We start from the raw sequence: 16,835 nt of genomic DNA, 5'->3' as shown, positions 1-16,835 counted from the left end.
TGATCATTAAATTGATACCTGTAAATAAAAATAAAAGCAGACTAAAAGTCTGATCATTAAATTGATACCTGTAAATCAAAATAAAAGCAGACTAAAAGTCTGATCATTCAATTGATACCTGTAAATAAAAAATAAAAGCAGACTAAAAGTCTGATCATTAAATTGATGCCAGTAATTAAAAATAAAAGCAGACTAAAAGTCTGATCATTAAATTGATACCAGTAAATACAAGTAAAAGCAGACTAAAAGTCTGATCATTAAATTGATACCAGTAAATAAAAATAAAAGCAGATTAAAAGTCTGATCATTGAATTGATATCAGTAAATAAAAACAAAAGCAGACTGAAAGTCTGATCATTAAATTGATACCAGTAAATACAAGTAAAAGCAGACTAAAAGTCTGATCATTAAATTGATACCAGTAAATAAAAATAAAAGCAGATTAAAAGTCTGATCATTAAATTGATATCAGTAAATAAAAACAAAAGCAGACTGAAAGTCTGATCATTAAATTGATATCTGTAAATAAAAATAAAAGCAGACTAAAAGTCTGATCATTAAATTGATACCTGTAAATAAAAATAAAAGCAGATTAATAGTCTGATCATTAAATTGATACCAGTAAATAAAAACAAAAGCAGATTAAAAGTCTTATCATTAAATTGATACCAGTAAATAAAAACAAAAGCAGATTAAAAGTCTGATCATTAAATTGATACCAGTAACTAAAAACAAAAGCAGATTAAAAGTCTGATCATTAAATTTATACCAGTAAATAAAAACAAAAGCCGATTAAAAGTCTGATCATTAAATTGATGTCAGTAAATAAAAATAAAAGCAGATTAAATTCTGATCATTAAATTGATACCGATAAATAAAATAAAAGCTTTACAATAAAATTATTATTGTACGTTAGTGGGTACTAACTTAGCAGATTAAAAATCTGATAATTCAATTTATACGTTTGTTGGTATGAACAGCTTAAGTAGATTTATGCGGATAAAAATATAATACGACCATTAAATTCATACAAGATGGAAGCATCTGAGATCAAATCTAACTGCAGATACATAGATATCTGAATCATTAAATTGATAATTCCTGGCCGCCGCAAAGATGTCACTCCTTTCACTGGAAAAGTTCGACTGTAACGGTAAATCTACCTCAATGGGTGCACGATGGGAGCGATGGAAACGAGCAATATTCATTTACTTCGAAGCGTCTAACATTGACGAAGACGTAAAGCAAAGGGCCTCTCTTCTACATTTCGGCGGGCTAGACTTACAGGAAGTGTTTTACAACATTCCTGGAGCTAATGTCGAACCAACTGAAGGCAAAGACATGTTTGAAGTAGCAATATCTAAACTTGAAGTCTACTTTGCACCAAAACAGAACAAAGTATACGAGAGACATATATTCGGGCTCCTTAAACAAGAACCTGACGAAAAAATTGAAATTTGTGGTGAGACTGGGAAAACAAGCTGATAAATGTAAGTTTGCCGACAGAGATGAAAACATTATCGACCAAATAACGAAACAATGTTTTCTACCCGAACTGAGAAAAACGATATCACAGATTGGGGATGAAATTACACTAGAGCAAGTAATCACCGAAGTAAATACTCTTGAAGTTGTTAATAAACAATTAGACGAGTTTAATAACCCACTGAAATCAAATGAGAATCAAGAAGTAAACAGGATGGATAGTAAATTTAAAAGGAACTTTGATAAATTAAAGAGTTTTGTAGATGGATTCGGTAGATATGGTAAACCTAGACATGCTGGAAATGATGCAAAATGCTCAGCAAGGAATAAAGAATGGCTAAAGTGTGGTCTTATGGGGTATTTCAGACAATACTGCCGAACGAAACAGACGTTGAAGCGGAAAGTGGAAATATTATAATAATATAGACATGAACAAAAGAAAGGTCGTTTCGACAGGAAGAAGAACTTAAACATAGGGATAATATTATAGAGCCGATAGTGGGTTCTTCTAAATGGGTGTCCCCTGTAGTGCCGGTGCTGAAAGGAAATGGAGCCATTGTACGAGAAAATTACCCATTGCCGACGATGGACAAGTTGCTACCTAAAATGAAAAATGCAAAAGTATTTACAATATTGGATATTAAAGACGCATTTCACCAACTTGAAATAGATCCTGCTTCAAGAAACAACCACCTTTATAACCAGTAAAGGCTTATTAAGAGACTCATGTTTGGCATATCATGTAATCGAAAACTGGGGACCAGAACAAAAGGGGTATTTTAAGTCGTTGAAGGAAATCATGACAAATATTTCTAACTTAGGGTATTACAATGTTAGCGATCGTACGATTGTCATAGCAGATGCTAGTTCTGTGGATTTAGGTGGAGTTTTAGTTCAAACTAATTCCAAAGGTGAGCCCAGGATTATTGCATATGGCCACAAAACTCTGACTGACTGTGAACGCCGCTATTGCCAGACAGAAAAAGAAGCGTTAATTCTCGTGTGGGCGGTGAAACATTTCCACATACTCCTGTACTGTACTCTATTCCTTTATTGTAAAAGATTTGAACTTATAAGAGATCACAAGCCGTTGGAGGTAATATTTGGTCCTAAATCTAAACCATGTGCAGGGATAGATAGATGGGTTATGCGCTTACAATCGTACGACTATAAAATAGTTTACCAACCAGGGAAAACCAATATCGCCGACTTATTGTCGAGACAACAAATAAGCAAAAATGCGGAGAAATTTCTGATAAAATTGGAAGACAATCACATTTGTCATATTGTAGAGATTGCCCGACCTCGTGCTGTTTCTATTAAAGAAATAATAGATAGCACAATGAACGATAGGAAAATATTAAACGTGAAAGAGGGTTTATATCGGAACATATGGTACGACGACGTGAAGTTGTATAAAATCTTACAAAATGTACTTTGTTTTCATGAGGGTATATTATTGAGAGGAATGAGAATTGTGGTTCCCTCGGCACTCCGTAAAAGAGTTTTGGATGCAGCTCACGAGGGAAATCCCGGTATCGTGTCAATGAAGGCGAGACTTCGTACGAAAGTCTAGTGGCCTAGATGCGACAGAGGCTGATAAAATTGTTAAAGCCTGTAAAGGGTGTACTCTAGTATCTGCACCATGTCCACCAAACCCTATAAAACGGCGTGAGTTTCCAGAAGTGCTTTGGATTGACATCGCAATTCATTACAAGTGGTGACCACATATTATAAAGAAGTGAAAATTTACCTCTACTGAAATTGTAGCCAAACTTAAAGGAATATTCAGTCGATTAGGAAATCAATAACTGCAGATAATAGAAGACAGTTACTCAGCGAAGAGTTTAAATCATTTCTAACAGAAATAATTCTTTTCAATACAGTACCATATTGGCTGCGACAAAGATAAATCACCTATGGTAAACGATACAATAGAGAGGACAGCACAAGACACTGAGGTTAAGGATAGAGAAAAAAAAAGAAAACAAATGGGAAAAGAAATCGGATACGATAAACGGAAGGCTGGATAGTGTGATTTAATACCAGGAGACATAGTGTATATAAAAATATGAATAAAGGAAATAAATAAAAATAAAATAAATATGTCCAGAAACACACACGGTGGAAATCACGAAAGGAGGAGATATCACGGTAAGAAACGATGAAACCGGCCAAACTCGAAGAAAGGACGTTGTACATTTGAAAAGAGTTCAAGGGGAATGGAATGTCTGAAAAGAAATGAAGTTAACGACGAGGAAATCAATGTCGGAACTTAACCCTAGTGTAGCTGCATAAAACTTTAATTTCATTAATTATGTTTGATTCATGTAAAATCCATCACATTACATCCAAGTTACATTAATGAGTAATCAGAGAGATATAATCAATAAAAACAAATAAAACAAAAAAGCGATGTAGTGTATTGACTAAATAAAGTGTTACTTGGTTGTCTCATGCGCCTACGTCACTTGTCAGACTGTCAGTCGTAATTCGACACCCGAACGGAGCGGTTGTGTGTAGGACGTTTTGTACAAGTGTTGTGGTGTTGGTGAGCCGTAAAACACTCCAAGAAGCAGGACATTACAGTTATCCCCATAATTTTATTTTTCTAAAATCATTATAACAGAACATCTATTCAGTTTTTAAGAATGTCAGATTTGTCTAACATAGGTTAGGTATTATATTTGAGTGTTCGATCTCTAAATGAATTAAGGGGCCAGAAACATGCAATCATTAAATGCAGCAAACATGAACTTAAAAAAAAAAAAACTATTTTTTCAGTCTACAATGCACATTTTAATTTTTTTTTTAATAAAAAAAATACAAATTGAATTTTTTTATTAATTGTAGTAATTAACAAATTAACAAGGTAAAAAATAGCGTACAAGTTAATTTAAATCTAATTTTAGTTTAAGCAATAGAAAGGAGAAAAATCTTGTTCCGCTAATTGTTTTGAGCAGTATATTTACATTTAGTAAAAATTAAGTAAGTCATGTAAAGGATTCTACTCCGGGGCGTAACAATAGGGTGACAGGGCTATCAAAATGCCACGGGCCCCCGACGCAAGAGGGCCCCTGCCCAAGATTATGTTCTATGGATGAATGTGAAGTCTCCAATACGCTAGCTAAGGGATATTGAGCTAGCGTGGGGACAACAGACCAATCCCCTTTCGCCTAAGAGAGGAGGCCTACGGTCATTAGTGGGACATATGCAACATGTACGCTGAAAATCTCGAAGTTTATTAAAATTAAACTAAGTAGGGACGATTTTTACTGATAGGGCACTTCAAAAGAATTACCACGAAAGAAGATTTGCCACGGGCCCCAGATGGTATAGTTACGCCACTGATTTGAACATTTAACGATTAGAAACTGGGTACAGTTTAGGTGTCATAGTGGAAGACAATTTGTCACCGTTGAAGCGGAAGCGGAAGCAGGAGCCGATGGTCGGGTCAATACACTATTCAAAACAATCAAAACACAAATAATGTCCATCATTTTTAATGTTTTTTTATAAACAGTTTTATAAATATTTATAATACAATACTTAACCTATGAGTATTTTAAAGGACCTACTTCTAATATCTAATGCATATTTTTCGGTTTCTGAACAATAAATAAATCATAAAATGTTAAGTACAAAACATTGACGAGCTCGTGCGGTCACCGGTCGGAGGCGTTAGGGTTGGTGTAGGAGAAGCCCTTGAAAGGGCCTTGGTCCATGGAGCGCAGCACGTGGGGCTCGACGGCCGTCAGGCGAGGCCGCTCGCACGTGAAGGCGCGATCGAAGTACTGCGTGTCCAGCGGGTGACGCTGCAACGAAGAAACCGACGCTTTCAGTATCAGGGATTGTCAATGAAGGCGGTGAGAGGGCAGACGGTGTACCGACCACGCGGGGCTTGAACGGCGCGGGAAGATCGCGGCGCTCGAGACGGTCCCAGGGCACTTCGCGGAAGAAGGGGTGATCGCGCACGTCTCCGTGCTCGCACTCCGGTGCTCCCAGGCGAGTGCGGGCGTCCTTGTCCAGCAGCTGAAACGGATGATGGATCTCACGTGAGACATTTCGATCGGACCGGATCGCATCGACGCATACGAACCGAGCGGGACGAGGCCTCACCCGGGTGAGTATGTCGAGGCCTTCGGCCGAGAGGAATCGCGGGAAAGAAGGCAGCTCGTTGCAGATGGACCAAAACAACTCGTCCTCGTCGCAGCCGCTGAAGGGGCTCTGCCCGATCAGCATCTCGTACAGCAGCACGCCGAAAGACCACCAGTCCACCGTCTGGTTGTACTTCAAGCCCTTGATTATCTGCAACGGATAGTTTCGGAGTGTGAAACTTTCGCTCGCCGTTATGAGTGATCGTTGTCAGAAGGCGAGTCGAACCTCAGGCGCCATATAATCGGGAGTGCCGCAGAAGGTGTCTGCCGTTTTGTCCAGATATATCTGTAGTTTGCACATGCCGAAGTCCGCTATTCGCACGTGGCCCTCGAAGTCGAGAAGGATGTTATCTAATTTCAAATCCCTGAAACACATAATTATTGCAATTAGGAAAAAAAGTGAAATACTAGTCATAACATTTGATACAGTTTTATAAGTCAGTTTATCGAGCGATCTCAAGATTTGCAATAATCCTTATATTCACAATATAGTCTAGTTCGAAATAAGATTGCAAAACCACATAGTGAAGATATGAGACCACTCTCTTCTAGTCCTCTATCGCAATATACCTGTATACTATTCCTCTCTTGTGCAAAAACTTCAGTCCCGAAATAATTTCGGCGGCATAGAATCGAGCCCTGGGTTCAGGGAAGCGGCCGCTCTGCTGAATGTGGAACATCAGATCACCACCATTCAGGTACTCCATCACGAAGAACAGATGAGACTGAAACGATCGCCCGCTTATTGAATACGTCTCCCATAGAAGGTAGATGTCGTAATGAATGATATTAAATCCTTTTGCTTGGTCATATTCTGTGAGAACTCACGTCCGTCTGGAAGGTGGCGAAGAGATGGCAAAGATAAGGGTGGTTGGTGCCGAGCGCTAGCACCTTCCGCTCGATAAGAGTGCACTCCACGTCGTCATCCTCCAGCACCACGTCTTTTTTCAGGCACTTCACAGCGTAGTAGTACTCCGTGTCTCGCAGCTCCGCCAACATCACCTTCCGGCCGAATACAAACAAAGCATGCTATAATTCATCGTCCATTTAAATATATTTTTATTTGTAACTTGTAAAAGTATCAGAAAACTAATTATATTAAGTCCATCGTTAGCTATTATAGAAGCGAATCGTGTATTATACACGATTAATTCTCAAAGAAAGCACGTGGTGTGTGACGTCATAGCGTGATGTCAAACCTGAGAATAGTTCCGCCTAACGAATGGACGTGACAGGTGAACCGCAGCATCAGGGCCACTCGGTGGCAACGTGCCACACCACCGGGTGTCACCGCGTAATGCGTTATATAGCAAATAAGGATAATTTATTTGCTAAACATACTGCAACATTATTGTGCAATTTGCATGCTTGACTTCAAGAGACACCCTTCCGTCCGATCTGATCCGATTCATACGATATTTCATGATTGACTCAGCTCGACGTTTCTTTAAAGTCGGTGCTTACAAGAAGATACATAAATAATGTAATAAATTCGCATTTACATATTATCTATTAAAAAATATTGTAATATAACATCCTCATTCAAGAAAAATATGTTGTGTACCTACTATAAGGGTTGATTAATTATGTTAATGCGTATTGTGGATCACGGTCTAAAATTTATAAATACACTATATTAAGTTCATTAACCTTAAGCGAGGGAACTATAAAAATAATCAATAAAGCCGAACGACGAATTGCGGGATTTAATGACTACAAACATCTACGTCCGTGTGATAAAAGTTAAAACGCAATAAATAAATTCCTTATGAACATCACAGGGATATACTCGTATGCAACTGAAGGTCGCCGGAGAAATGCATATATACGCACATTACATTTGACGGTGAATTTTTATTCCCCTTGAAGTTTATCCATCGAACTAAATAATACGTTACGGCCAGGCCCTTAAAATAAATATGGCACTGCATATTTCTCTCCAGAATGGTAAGTGCCGCAATAATTGACCCATATTCCACCAGCCTATTCTCGGTTTGTAGGCATAGCGCATGGCACAATCCAAGCTAGTACCACCTCTGACGCAATCTGTGATGGCTGATCACGATATTATGTTATTCAATACGAAAAGCATTACAAGTTAACATTCCTTTATGAAGCTCAAATAGAGCGTTGATGAATTATAATTTTCCAAACAGTTTTTCAAGAACCATCGGCATGTGTATGTCTAAAATAAGCAAAGGGTAATAATGAAATATTGTATGTCTCAGACGCGCTGGCACCTTCTTGGAACACGAGCAATCAGGTCATCGCTAAATCAATATATCCTATCAATCGACACCTGGCTCAATGTCTCTTCGCCTCTCACCGTCCATTTTTATAACTCCTAACATTAATGGTCTAGTTAGACGACAGCTGTCATTAACTGACCTTTCCAAAGCTACCCTTTCCTAAAACCTTGGTGAAGTGGAAGTCGTCTATGGTGTACTTCCTAAAGCGGGGGATGCTTCTCGCCGGAGGAGTGAATTTTCCTGTCTTTTTGAATAGGTCATACGCCGTCGATTGTTCTGAAACGAAAGAGTTTTATCACAGACAGTGGATCATCTACTTATATAACTAAAATACAAAATAGGGAGTAGTTTGCTGACTTTATTCGAAACATTAATAAGGAATATTCGTATTCATAAGCATAAGCATAAGTGTAATACCCGACGCTCATTCATAAACATGATAAGCCGCTCATAGTGTCGTAATATTCACGATACGTTTTATTTTTCTTACGGCCCCTGATAATCACGCGCTTCGCTAAAAATAAAATTGACCGTCCGCGTCTTTAAACGTAGACTGGAACATTGTACCACTAGTGACTATAGAACAATAACTACTCATTTCTCTCTTAAAAGAATAGGGGCATCAGCGAATGACTACTTACACATCTAAATTCCTTTAAGGTCACTCACCCCGCAAAGTCATCAGGTCACGCTGGCTTCAGCTTGCCATTATAGAACGAGGAGGCGACGGATATGTAAAGGGTTACTTAACATTTGTAGTAGTTTTAACTCTGGATGCAAGCTAACGGTGGTACAAATTTAAAAAACTAAATACATATATTTCACATTACACGACTTTGAAGCCCTATGTTCTTCTGTATGTAATTTATTATTTGGGAGCAAAATTAATATGAACAATATTGACGTAGCCTGATACTTTTAGCGTTTGAATAATTGCCACATATTTTTCTAGTTTTTCTAGTTGAAAAATCACTTTCCACAAGGTCACGTATCTACGACTATACAAAGCTACTACAAGAAAATTAGTGAATTTATTTCATTTCCCAGGAAAATAACTTTTATATCTTGACGGCCCTGAAGTAACTACATCTTCATTGTACATTTATAATTTTATGAAACGCAATGCTATAATTAGAAAGTTGTTCATTCAAAGTTTATTTAAAGGAGGTAATTCAACAAACGGCCACCAAAGTCCGTTTTACTTGTTACACCCGTCATCGTATCTATGTTTTTATCTCAGAACTCCTCAAAATCACCTATTTAAACCTATAACTTTAGGCAAATTAATAAAAGTCAATAAAAAGAAAGCCGATTAATATTTTGCATAGATTAACGAGTAGGAAATGACAAGTTCGTTTTGTTAATTCGCGTAGCTTAGTAAACTTTATCAATTGCGAGGTAAGCAGTGGAACACGGAAAATAATCCAGGCCGCCTTGCACATTAGCACCTTCACACAAAGTCCTGAAGCAGTAGGCATCGCTATAAATAGCCAGTTTCAAAATACGACTCGCTTTTTGCCAATTGTGTCAGGAAGCACGAATTTATCTCGAAGTAAGAGTTCATCTTGAAATAGAAATTAATTAAATAGCTAGTTTGTATCGGTTGAAAATAAAACATAAAAGGAAGAACATACCTTGTAATTGGCTGAATTTTGACCTATTTTAAATGTTTGATAATTGAGAGTTAGTAGCGCCACAAAGCCAGTAAATAAAACACAATAACACAGTCTCCTACCGGGCTCTTGGTGCTTCAGGTCGTGGGTGTGGCCGTGAGGTGCGGAGGCCGAGGATGACGAACTGGGCTCGGCACCTGCACATGACATCCATCGAGAACATTGACAATCGAACAAAACGTCGACGCACCTACTAAAAGTATGTTGCTCAATGATTTATAAGCTAAAATAAAGCGCAAATATAAAACAAAAGATACATATATATTACGAGTATGGATAGGCTATGATAAAAATACATTACGTTTGAAGTGAAGCCAAAATATTTCGGCAGAAACAAATCGCTCGGATTTGTTGTGTTCGAAAGCATCAATAGTTTTCTCGTTTGACCGAGGGTGCGTACTGAGAGAAATCCTCACTTCGTCCTACTTTTTGATCGACATTTATCCTTTCTTCTAAAGATAATTATATTCCTAACGTTCCTCGACTACGGAAAATCAAGCAGAATTTCTAAGTGTAAATATCAATAGACAACACGTGTATCGAGATGATTCTTGTCGTCATCAAATTAAATAAATATTAATAATTTTGGAGTAATTACATCCACAACAATCTGTGGTTATCATCTTGTACAGGTGAGCGAATGATTGGCAAATAGCCAAACACAACTTTGGTGTGCGCCCACGCTGCCTAATAATCAACAACAAAAACACATGTAAATATATAAATAATGTATGTAGTGACTTTTAATCAATAGAAGCCCACCTTTCTTAGACGCAGTGCGGAGAGCTAGAGCCTCGACCAAAAGCCTCTGGTTAACTCCACATAGATTTGCAGTCAGCTTTTCGCATTTCCGATGGCAGTTTACATCACAATCTAAAACAAACAAGGATAATATTTGCTACTAGGAGGAGTCTACCCCCTACTCACCTACTTGTGCGTTAAAAGCCATGCAAAAGCGTGCTGTCGTCGAAAAGTTATTTACAACGCTAACTCTTATTTCTAATTTTATATACTGATCTTTACCTTTTCGAACAAAGCTGAATGCCGAAGGAGACCCTGGAGCCGAAGAATCAAATCCAGAATCATTTGAACCAGTAGAAGTTCTGCCGTCAGCGTTACACAGCGTTACACACGCACTAGAGTCTGTTGAGCTGTCACTCGTCTCATCGTCCTCTTCTTCAGACGACTCAGTCGATGAAGATGTTTCTGAAGAAGTAGAGGAATAGAGGACTTGCGGGGCTTTCTTTTGAAGTGGCCGAGGTGTTGCTATTAGTGGTTTCGGCGCAGGAACGTTTTTAACAGGCTTTTTATTAGCAAACAGTTGATGGGCGTTGACGTCTGAAATTGGTTTCTTGACGCTCGGCAGCTTTATTGGCATTGTGAGTTCAGCTTCAACCTTAGCCTTATCGCATTTCGCCGATTCTCTTTTGACAACACTCGGAATGTCTACACTAAAACTGAAAGGACCACCCTCTAAGACCTCATGCCTATCTGAAATTAACTGACTATTATCACTTTTATCAACACAGGCTTCTTCAGATTTGTTTTGTGTTAAAGAACAAACTTCTTTATGGATTATCGAATGAGTACATAACGGACCATCACTTTTAAATGCGCTTGACACTAAATCTTGTGTAATATCTTCTTTTAAACATGTTTTATTGAGGGAACCATTTGTACTTAAATTAAATTCCTTTGATTCATTTGATATAGTATTACATGAACTATAATCATAAGCCTTTGTGTCATTGTTTTTTAAACTAATTTCAATGGATTCATTCTTGTCTTCAGGTTCTATTGTTACAGGGATGATTTTTTGTACGTCTTGCTCTCTTGGATTTTTATTAATTGTTGACGTTATTATCATATCATTGTCTTTTATTATTAATTGATTTTTGTTGTGACACACTGATGCGTTTGATGGTTGTTGCTCTATATTAATGGATTCATTATTTTCTTTGACTTTTTTTAACTTTGTATTTTTGGTATTTTTAGTGTCTGGTTCTGTTGTACTAACATAACATTGTGACATCTTTTGTGCTACTTGTTTATTATCTAATTCCCCTTCTTCTTCGGTAAACCATAACATTGATCGCTTATTTTGCTCATTGTTTTCGTCTATTTCTTTTTTTCTGTTAATTAAATAAATTGTCTCTCGTTTACCCAGTTTTCCCCAAAAGTTTACATCTTCCGATTCTGGTGAAACTGTTTCTTCTAGACTTGGTGTTGACATTTTAGGCTTTATCTTAACGCTTTTTCGATGTTTACTTTTAATTGATTTAGTTTGAATTTCATTCAAATTATTTAATGTATTACTATCTTCTATAGAACTGCTATAAACAACTTCTTTTCTCTTATTTAATGGTTTTTCTTCTACTGTGACATCTTCTACTATAAACTTTAAGGGACTCGGCGGCGTCGATATGTCTACACTAGAGGTTATTTTTTGTTTTATTTTCGGTTTACTTTTTGTATTTTTAACATTATATGTTTTCAATGAAGTTTTTATTTCATCGATGGCTAGGTTTTCATTACGAATCTGCGGTAATTCTGATATTCGATCCAATCTACGAATGTTATCCCCCGAAGTAGATTTTCTTAAACTTTTCCTTTTAGTCACCGGATTCGACATAAAACAATGAACTGATTTTGTTGTTTTTAGAGGATTTGGTTGGTCAGCGAGTTTTCTTTTGCTTTGGACGACATCTTCACAATTTTCACCAGTTTCAGTGGCAATTTTACTTAAATCTAAAGTTGCAGTGCTCAAATTCTCTCTCCTAATTAATGAATCTAATAACGAAGCTTGCTCTGCCAATTGTTCCATAGAACAGCGTCTATTGGTTAATTTACTTTTATCTATAGTTGCAATATTTTCTGACGGAGGCATAACATCTTTAATTTTTATATTTTCATCGCGATTTTCAATTTTTATATTTTCTAAATCTTCATCATCCTTATTTTTTAGAGTAAATTTTTCCACTAACATTTCACCTATAGTTTTCTTATCTTTTTTATTTTTATACGTCAAATCATCAGCAAGTCGCTGTCTCCATTTTAGTCCTGGTTTATTACTATCATCTGTATTATTGAGCTCAATGTGACTTTTACACTTTTCTTCAGAAACACATTGAACGGGCTGACGTGGCGAGTCTCTATCTTTTCTCTTAATTGTGTGTAATCTAACGACCGGCCGATCTCGTTTTATTGTTGATCTTTGCGGATGAGAACCCGTCGTCGAATCCACGCCTGTCTTAGGTTTTTCGCACATTTGCGATGATTCTTTGTTTCTTCCCGACGTAGGGCTCCAGCGCGACGATCCCGTACTCATAGACTGCATCGCTATGGATCTATTTCGGTATTTGTCACGAGAAACATCAATGTCTGCAGTGTTAATATTTATGGGTCGGGATGAATAACTAGTTGGAATAGATATGTGTGATGTATATGATCTTGGAACTTGGGTTCTTCTAGGACTATTGATTCTAACCGGGCTCGTTGTACCTTTTTCCGCAATAGTGCCAAGTATTGGAGAGTAATTTCTACCGAGCCACCTCGACGATAACGTCCTGGTATATGGGGCCAAAGATGAGTGATTACTATAACTGCCTCCGGGATTCAAATAGGACGCACTGTAAGACGTTCCGTAAGGTGAGCCGCCGTAGCCCGTGCCGTAGGGCACACCGGAGTAAGAAGAGGTTCCACTGTAATACATATTCGAAATATGTTCGGAAAAAAGCGGCATCGTATCAAATTAAACAGCGAGCGCGAAGCTCGGTTCACCGTATGAACGCGCGCCGCAGACTGGCAGCGGCGGGCGACGCTCGCACTTTCGTGCTCCGCCCACTGCCAACTGATTGATGGATGAGAATTTTATGACACTAATAGATTTTTCAGACAATAATATCTCTTTAAATGTTTCTCAGCACAATATGATTCATCAACAATAAGGTACCTAACCTGCGATTGTATCTTTTTTGACACATATACGTAATAAATACAATAAATAATTTTATATATACACATATCTATACTTACCTTATAAAGATAAACGAGTACTTTTGTATGTTTGTTACGAATAAACTCGAATACTACTTGAACGAAATCACTGATTTATAAAGCACTATCAGCGAATATCATACATAGGTGATTTAACTTTGCGCTGCTAACGTTTGTATCGGAGCATCGATGCAATAAATAAATTTAGCAAAATTTTATTCACAATATTATATATTATATTGCGCCTACTATCCTCACGTGCAAGAATACATCTTGTATTTCCTACCAATTAACTAATAGTAAAATGAGTTCCGTATTATTAGTGGCTTCGCATCAAGCTGGATATAAATATTCGGTGGTGCGTACCTTGGCACTTTAGTTGATGCGTGAAAAAAGGGGCGAGAAGAGCTCCGCAGTGGTCGCAGAAGGTTGGCGACATGAACTGATGCGGACGAAATCGGTGCGGCACGTCCACTTTGAACCTTTCGCGTAGGAACTGTGTACGTGATGATCAAACATAAATTCTCTTATAAATATTTTAAAAACAAGAAGCCATAAAATTTAATTTGCAATCAAACGCGTGATAAAGTTTCCCCTGTGAGTACGGTGTTTAACTATACACTGTATAATGATTTAGCATTATTTATGATGTGGTGAACTTTAATATATAAATAGCAATTAAGGGAATTTGTGTTTTGCTTTCTTAAAACGTCAGGCGCAAAAAGTCTGAGAAAAAATAAATAAAAGAATTAGTCAAATGACAAGGAATCGGTACTTTTAGTATTGCTTTACGTTTTAATTATTAAAAAAAACAACTATATCAATCACATAGTTGTTTACCACGGTGGCATCGGAGTGCGCAGAGGAGCCGGGGCATTTTCCCAGCAGCTTGTCGTGGCATCTTTTGTGCACAGCCGTTTGACAGACCACGCAGCGATAGCCTTGTTTCCCGAAGCCCCAGAGGAACTCCTTGCAGAAAGCGCAGAACGTCGGCTGCCTGAAGAATTTCGCCACAAACCGGTGCCCGTGCACTTCGTGGATTCTGAACAACGTGATGTTCGGGCAGATATTCATTAAGTCGTCTTTAGTTCTTATTATAACACTTACATCTAAAGCATCGATCGCGAAGCTTAATAGCTATGATGGACAAGGTTCACGAGTCATTGAAAATACATGTGCTAAGCTAAACTTACTTATGGTGTTTGATGGCACCGCGTCGCTGCGTGATGCGCTTGCCGCGAGACTGACGCGCCTCATCATAACCGCCGACAGACCGACTCGCACCCACCCACTAAAAGTTCATTATGAAATTAAAAAAAAATCTAATTAACGTCAGTTGTGATAGTGTGTGTGCAGGACATAATACGTCATAGTAATGATACTACCTACCATGTACGACAATCTTTCAGAGATTTATTTTCATTAGGGTAATTATCAAAAACAATCTATGCAAGATAGAATTAGGTGGTAGGTGCAATGATTCATGTAGTATAAGAAGAAAGTCTAGTAGTTTTAGTGACGGGCGATAGATAAAGTTTCAAGACATTTGTAGACAGATTTTTCTACCTGTTTTACTATTATTTGTTTAAACTGAAAACGATTTTCTTTAGGAAAGTAAAAGGTAATTTAAATGTCTCTATACTCTTTTGTACATCGACTACTTAAAAGCGTACGTTCATTATAGGCCTAATAATGTGAAAGGTCGTGTAATAGGTAAACCGTAAACGTGAACGATCCTCCTATTAATAATATACTAACTTTTTTAGATTTTTCTCCGCTTCTGATAGATTAAATATATTATAATTAATAAATTATAATATACAATACAATTAACACCTTCGAGTATGATCAATATTTCGCAAAGCATAACGAAATGTATACTTGTATGAATCATAGCAATGACTGATGGATGAAACCCTTTGCGCCATCTTTAAAAACAGCAAGGCAAACGTACCCGAAATAATGAAGCCATATTTCGATTTTGAGATTCCTTGACACATCGCCAATAGTGCCGGGGTGATCATCTACACCATTTCTACCACAATTAGACGCAACTGCAGCTCTTTACCGCTGAAGGGACTGAACGATATTTGCAATCTCACAAGTTCGCGTTCAAGGTCTTTGCGAGAATTCTTTGGCATGTGCTTGCTCGTGAAAATCTTTTTGGGCAACGAACGAGCTCAATTGATGAATGTACTGTGTCATAACGCGAGCGTGCTTCTTTGCTGATGCGTAGGATGAATCATCAAAATGAAAAAGGGAGGGTTTGAAAAAAAAAGGGCCTTCATTTCAGGATTTCTGTATTGACGAAGAATTAGCATAAGCATATCTCCAGACATAGCTTGGATTAGGTACTCTTCGCTGAGATAGCCTATCGTTGTATGCAGATCGCTAAGAATCGTGAAATATTTAAGGCGTGTACGGTTAGAGCTATTTATAGCCATGCATTTCCCTATACGCTTTGCCTCTCCATCTTCGTCCTTGTTCGTAAAAACGATTTGTTTTTATGCAATGGAAATACTTTTTATAAGTAGACAAGCTAATTTTACTAGATTTTTAACGGTAGACAATCGTTGTGTAAACGACGTACGAATGTCTGACCATATACTTACGTTGTCGTGTAATCGCTGATAGGCGAGCGGGCGAGGACGAGCGGGCGCTGGCGGAGGCCGGCGACGCGCCCCCCCGCCCGTGAATATCATCGGCCACACTGCATCAGTGCCGCTTCACCACCGACTCGATCCTCGATGACCACCGCCAGGTACGGAAGGTACCCAGGGACCTCTGAAGGCGTTGTGTACACCTAATATCACTGAATAAGCTTTGTCCAGGAGCGTCTCGAGACGGCGGTCGGCAATGCAAACAACACTGCGCACCTCCGGCGGCCGTACGTATTTATAAACGAAATTCCTCGCACGCTATTCGCGGCCGGATACAACTTTTTACACGGCTTGGAGCACTTACGACGCCGGGAGCACTGAACAAGCGCCGCCACGGTCCGGTCTGCCCGACTCCGTGACTCAGCCGCGATCGCGGCGCACTTTATCTTTATACATTCACCGAAATCCACATTTACAAGAATTACACGCTGGAGGCGAATTAATGGTGTTTTTATTTTTAGTTTAATCTTATGTTTATTGCTACGTAGAGACCGACAATTGCCGAAGCAACGTCGGCCAAGTGTTTTGAAATCGTTCACGACTCGACGGCCGCGAGAAAGACATCAAAGCGTTAATGGAATTAAAATTAGAACTGGGCTTTTAGAAACGAAACGA

General features: G+C 38.2%; 1 protein-coding gene across 9 annotated transcripts; it reads right to left on the bottom strand.

The window, feature by feature from the left end:
- Positions 1–4,972: 4,972 nt before the first annotated feature.
- On the bottom strand, positions 4,973–16,824 carry LOC125055952 (putative protein kinase C delta type homolog). Of its 9 annotated transcripts, none has more exons than XM_047658718.1 (14): positions 16,173–16,824; positions 14,754–14,851; positions 14,401–14,602; positions 13,927–14,056; positions 10,588–10,770; positions 10,327–10,437; positions 9,627–9,701; positions 8,031–8,167; positions 6,471–6,644; positions 6,213–6,367; positions 5,869–6,007; positions 5,605–5,793; positions 5,377–5,517; positions 4,973–5,300 (listed from the first exon to the last, which is right to left on the bottom strand). In XM_047658718.1, exons 1-14 carry the CDS (start codon positions 16,260–16,262, stop codon positions 5,151–5,153), a joined length of 1,974 nt encoding a protein of 657 aa, XP_047514674.1. In that variant the 5' UTR covers positions 16,263–16,824; the 3' UTR covers positions 4,973–5,150. The 9 variants fall into 9 exon arrangements, with proteins under 9 accessions (XP_047514674.1, XP_047514675.1, XP_047514676.1 ...); XM_047658719.1 differs by lacking the exon at positions 16,173–16,824 and adding an exon at positions 15,515–16,094; XM_047658720.1 differs by lacking the exon at positions 10,588–10,770 and having other exon boundaries at positions 16,173–16,809.
- Between the last annotated feature and the right edge of the window lie 11 nt (positions 16,825–16,835).

The sequence above is a fragment of the Pieris napi genome, chromosome 14 (assembly GCF_905475465.1).
Source record: "Pieris napi chromosome 14, ilPieNapi1.2, whole genome shotgun sequence".
In the NCBI taxonomy this organism is placed as follows: Eukaryota; Metazoa; Arthropoda; class Insecta; order Lepidoptera; family Pieridae; genus Pieris; species Pieris napi.
This window is presented reverse-complemented; position numbering and strand designations above follow the sequence as displayed.

What these genes read in the sequence shown, in the direction of transcription:
- LOC125055952 (XM_047658714.1), bottom strand. Translation starts at nt 13,306, where the DNA reads ATGCCGCTTTTTTCCGAACATATTTCGAATATGTATTACAGTGGAACC. An exon ending in CCTGAAGCACCAAGAGCCCG is followed by an intron (nt 8,168 to 9,626) that starts GTAGGAGACTGT and finishes CTTTCGTTTCAG; the next exon opens with AACAATCGACGGCGTATGAC. An exon ending in CGCCGTTCAAGCCCCGCGTG is followed by an intron (nt 5,301 to 5,376) that starts GTCGGTACACCG and finishes TCTTCGTTGCAG; the next exon opens with CGTCACCCGCTGGACACGCA.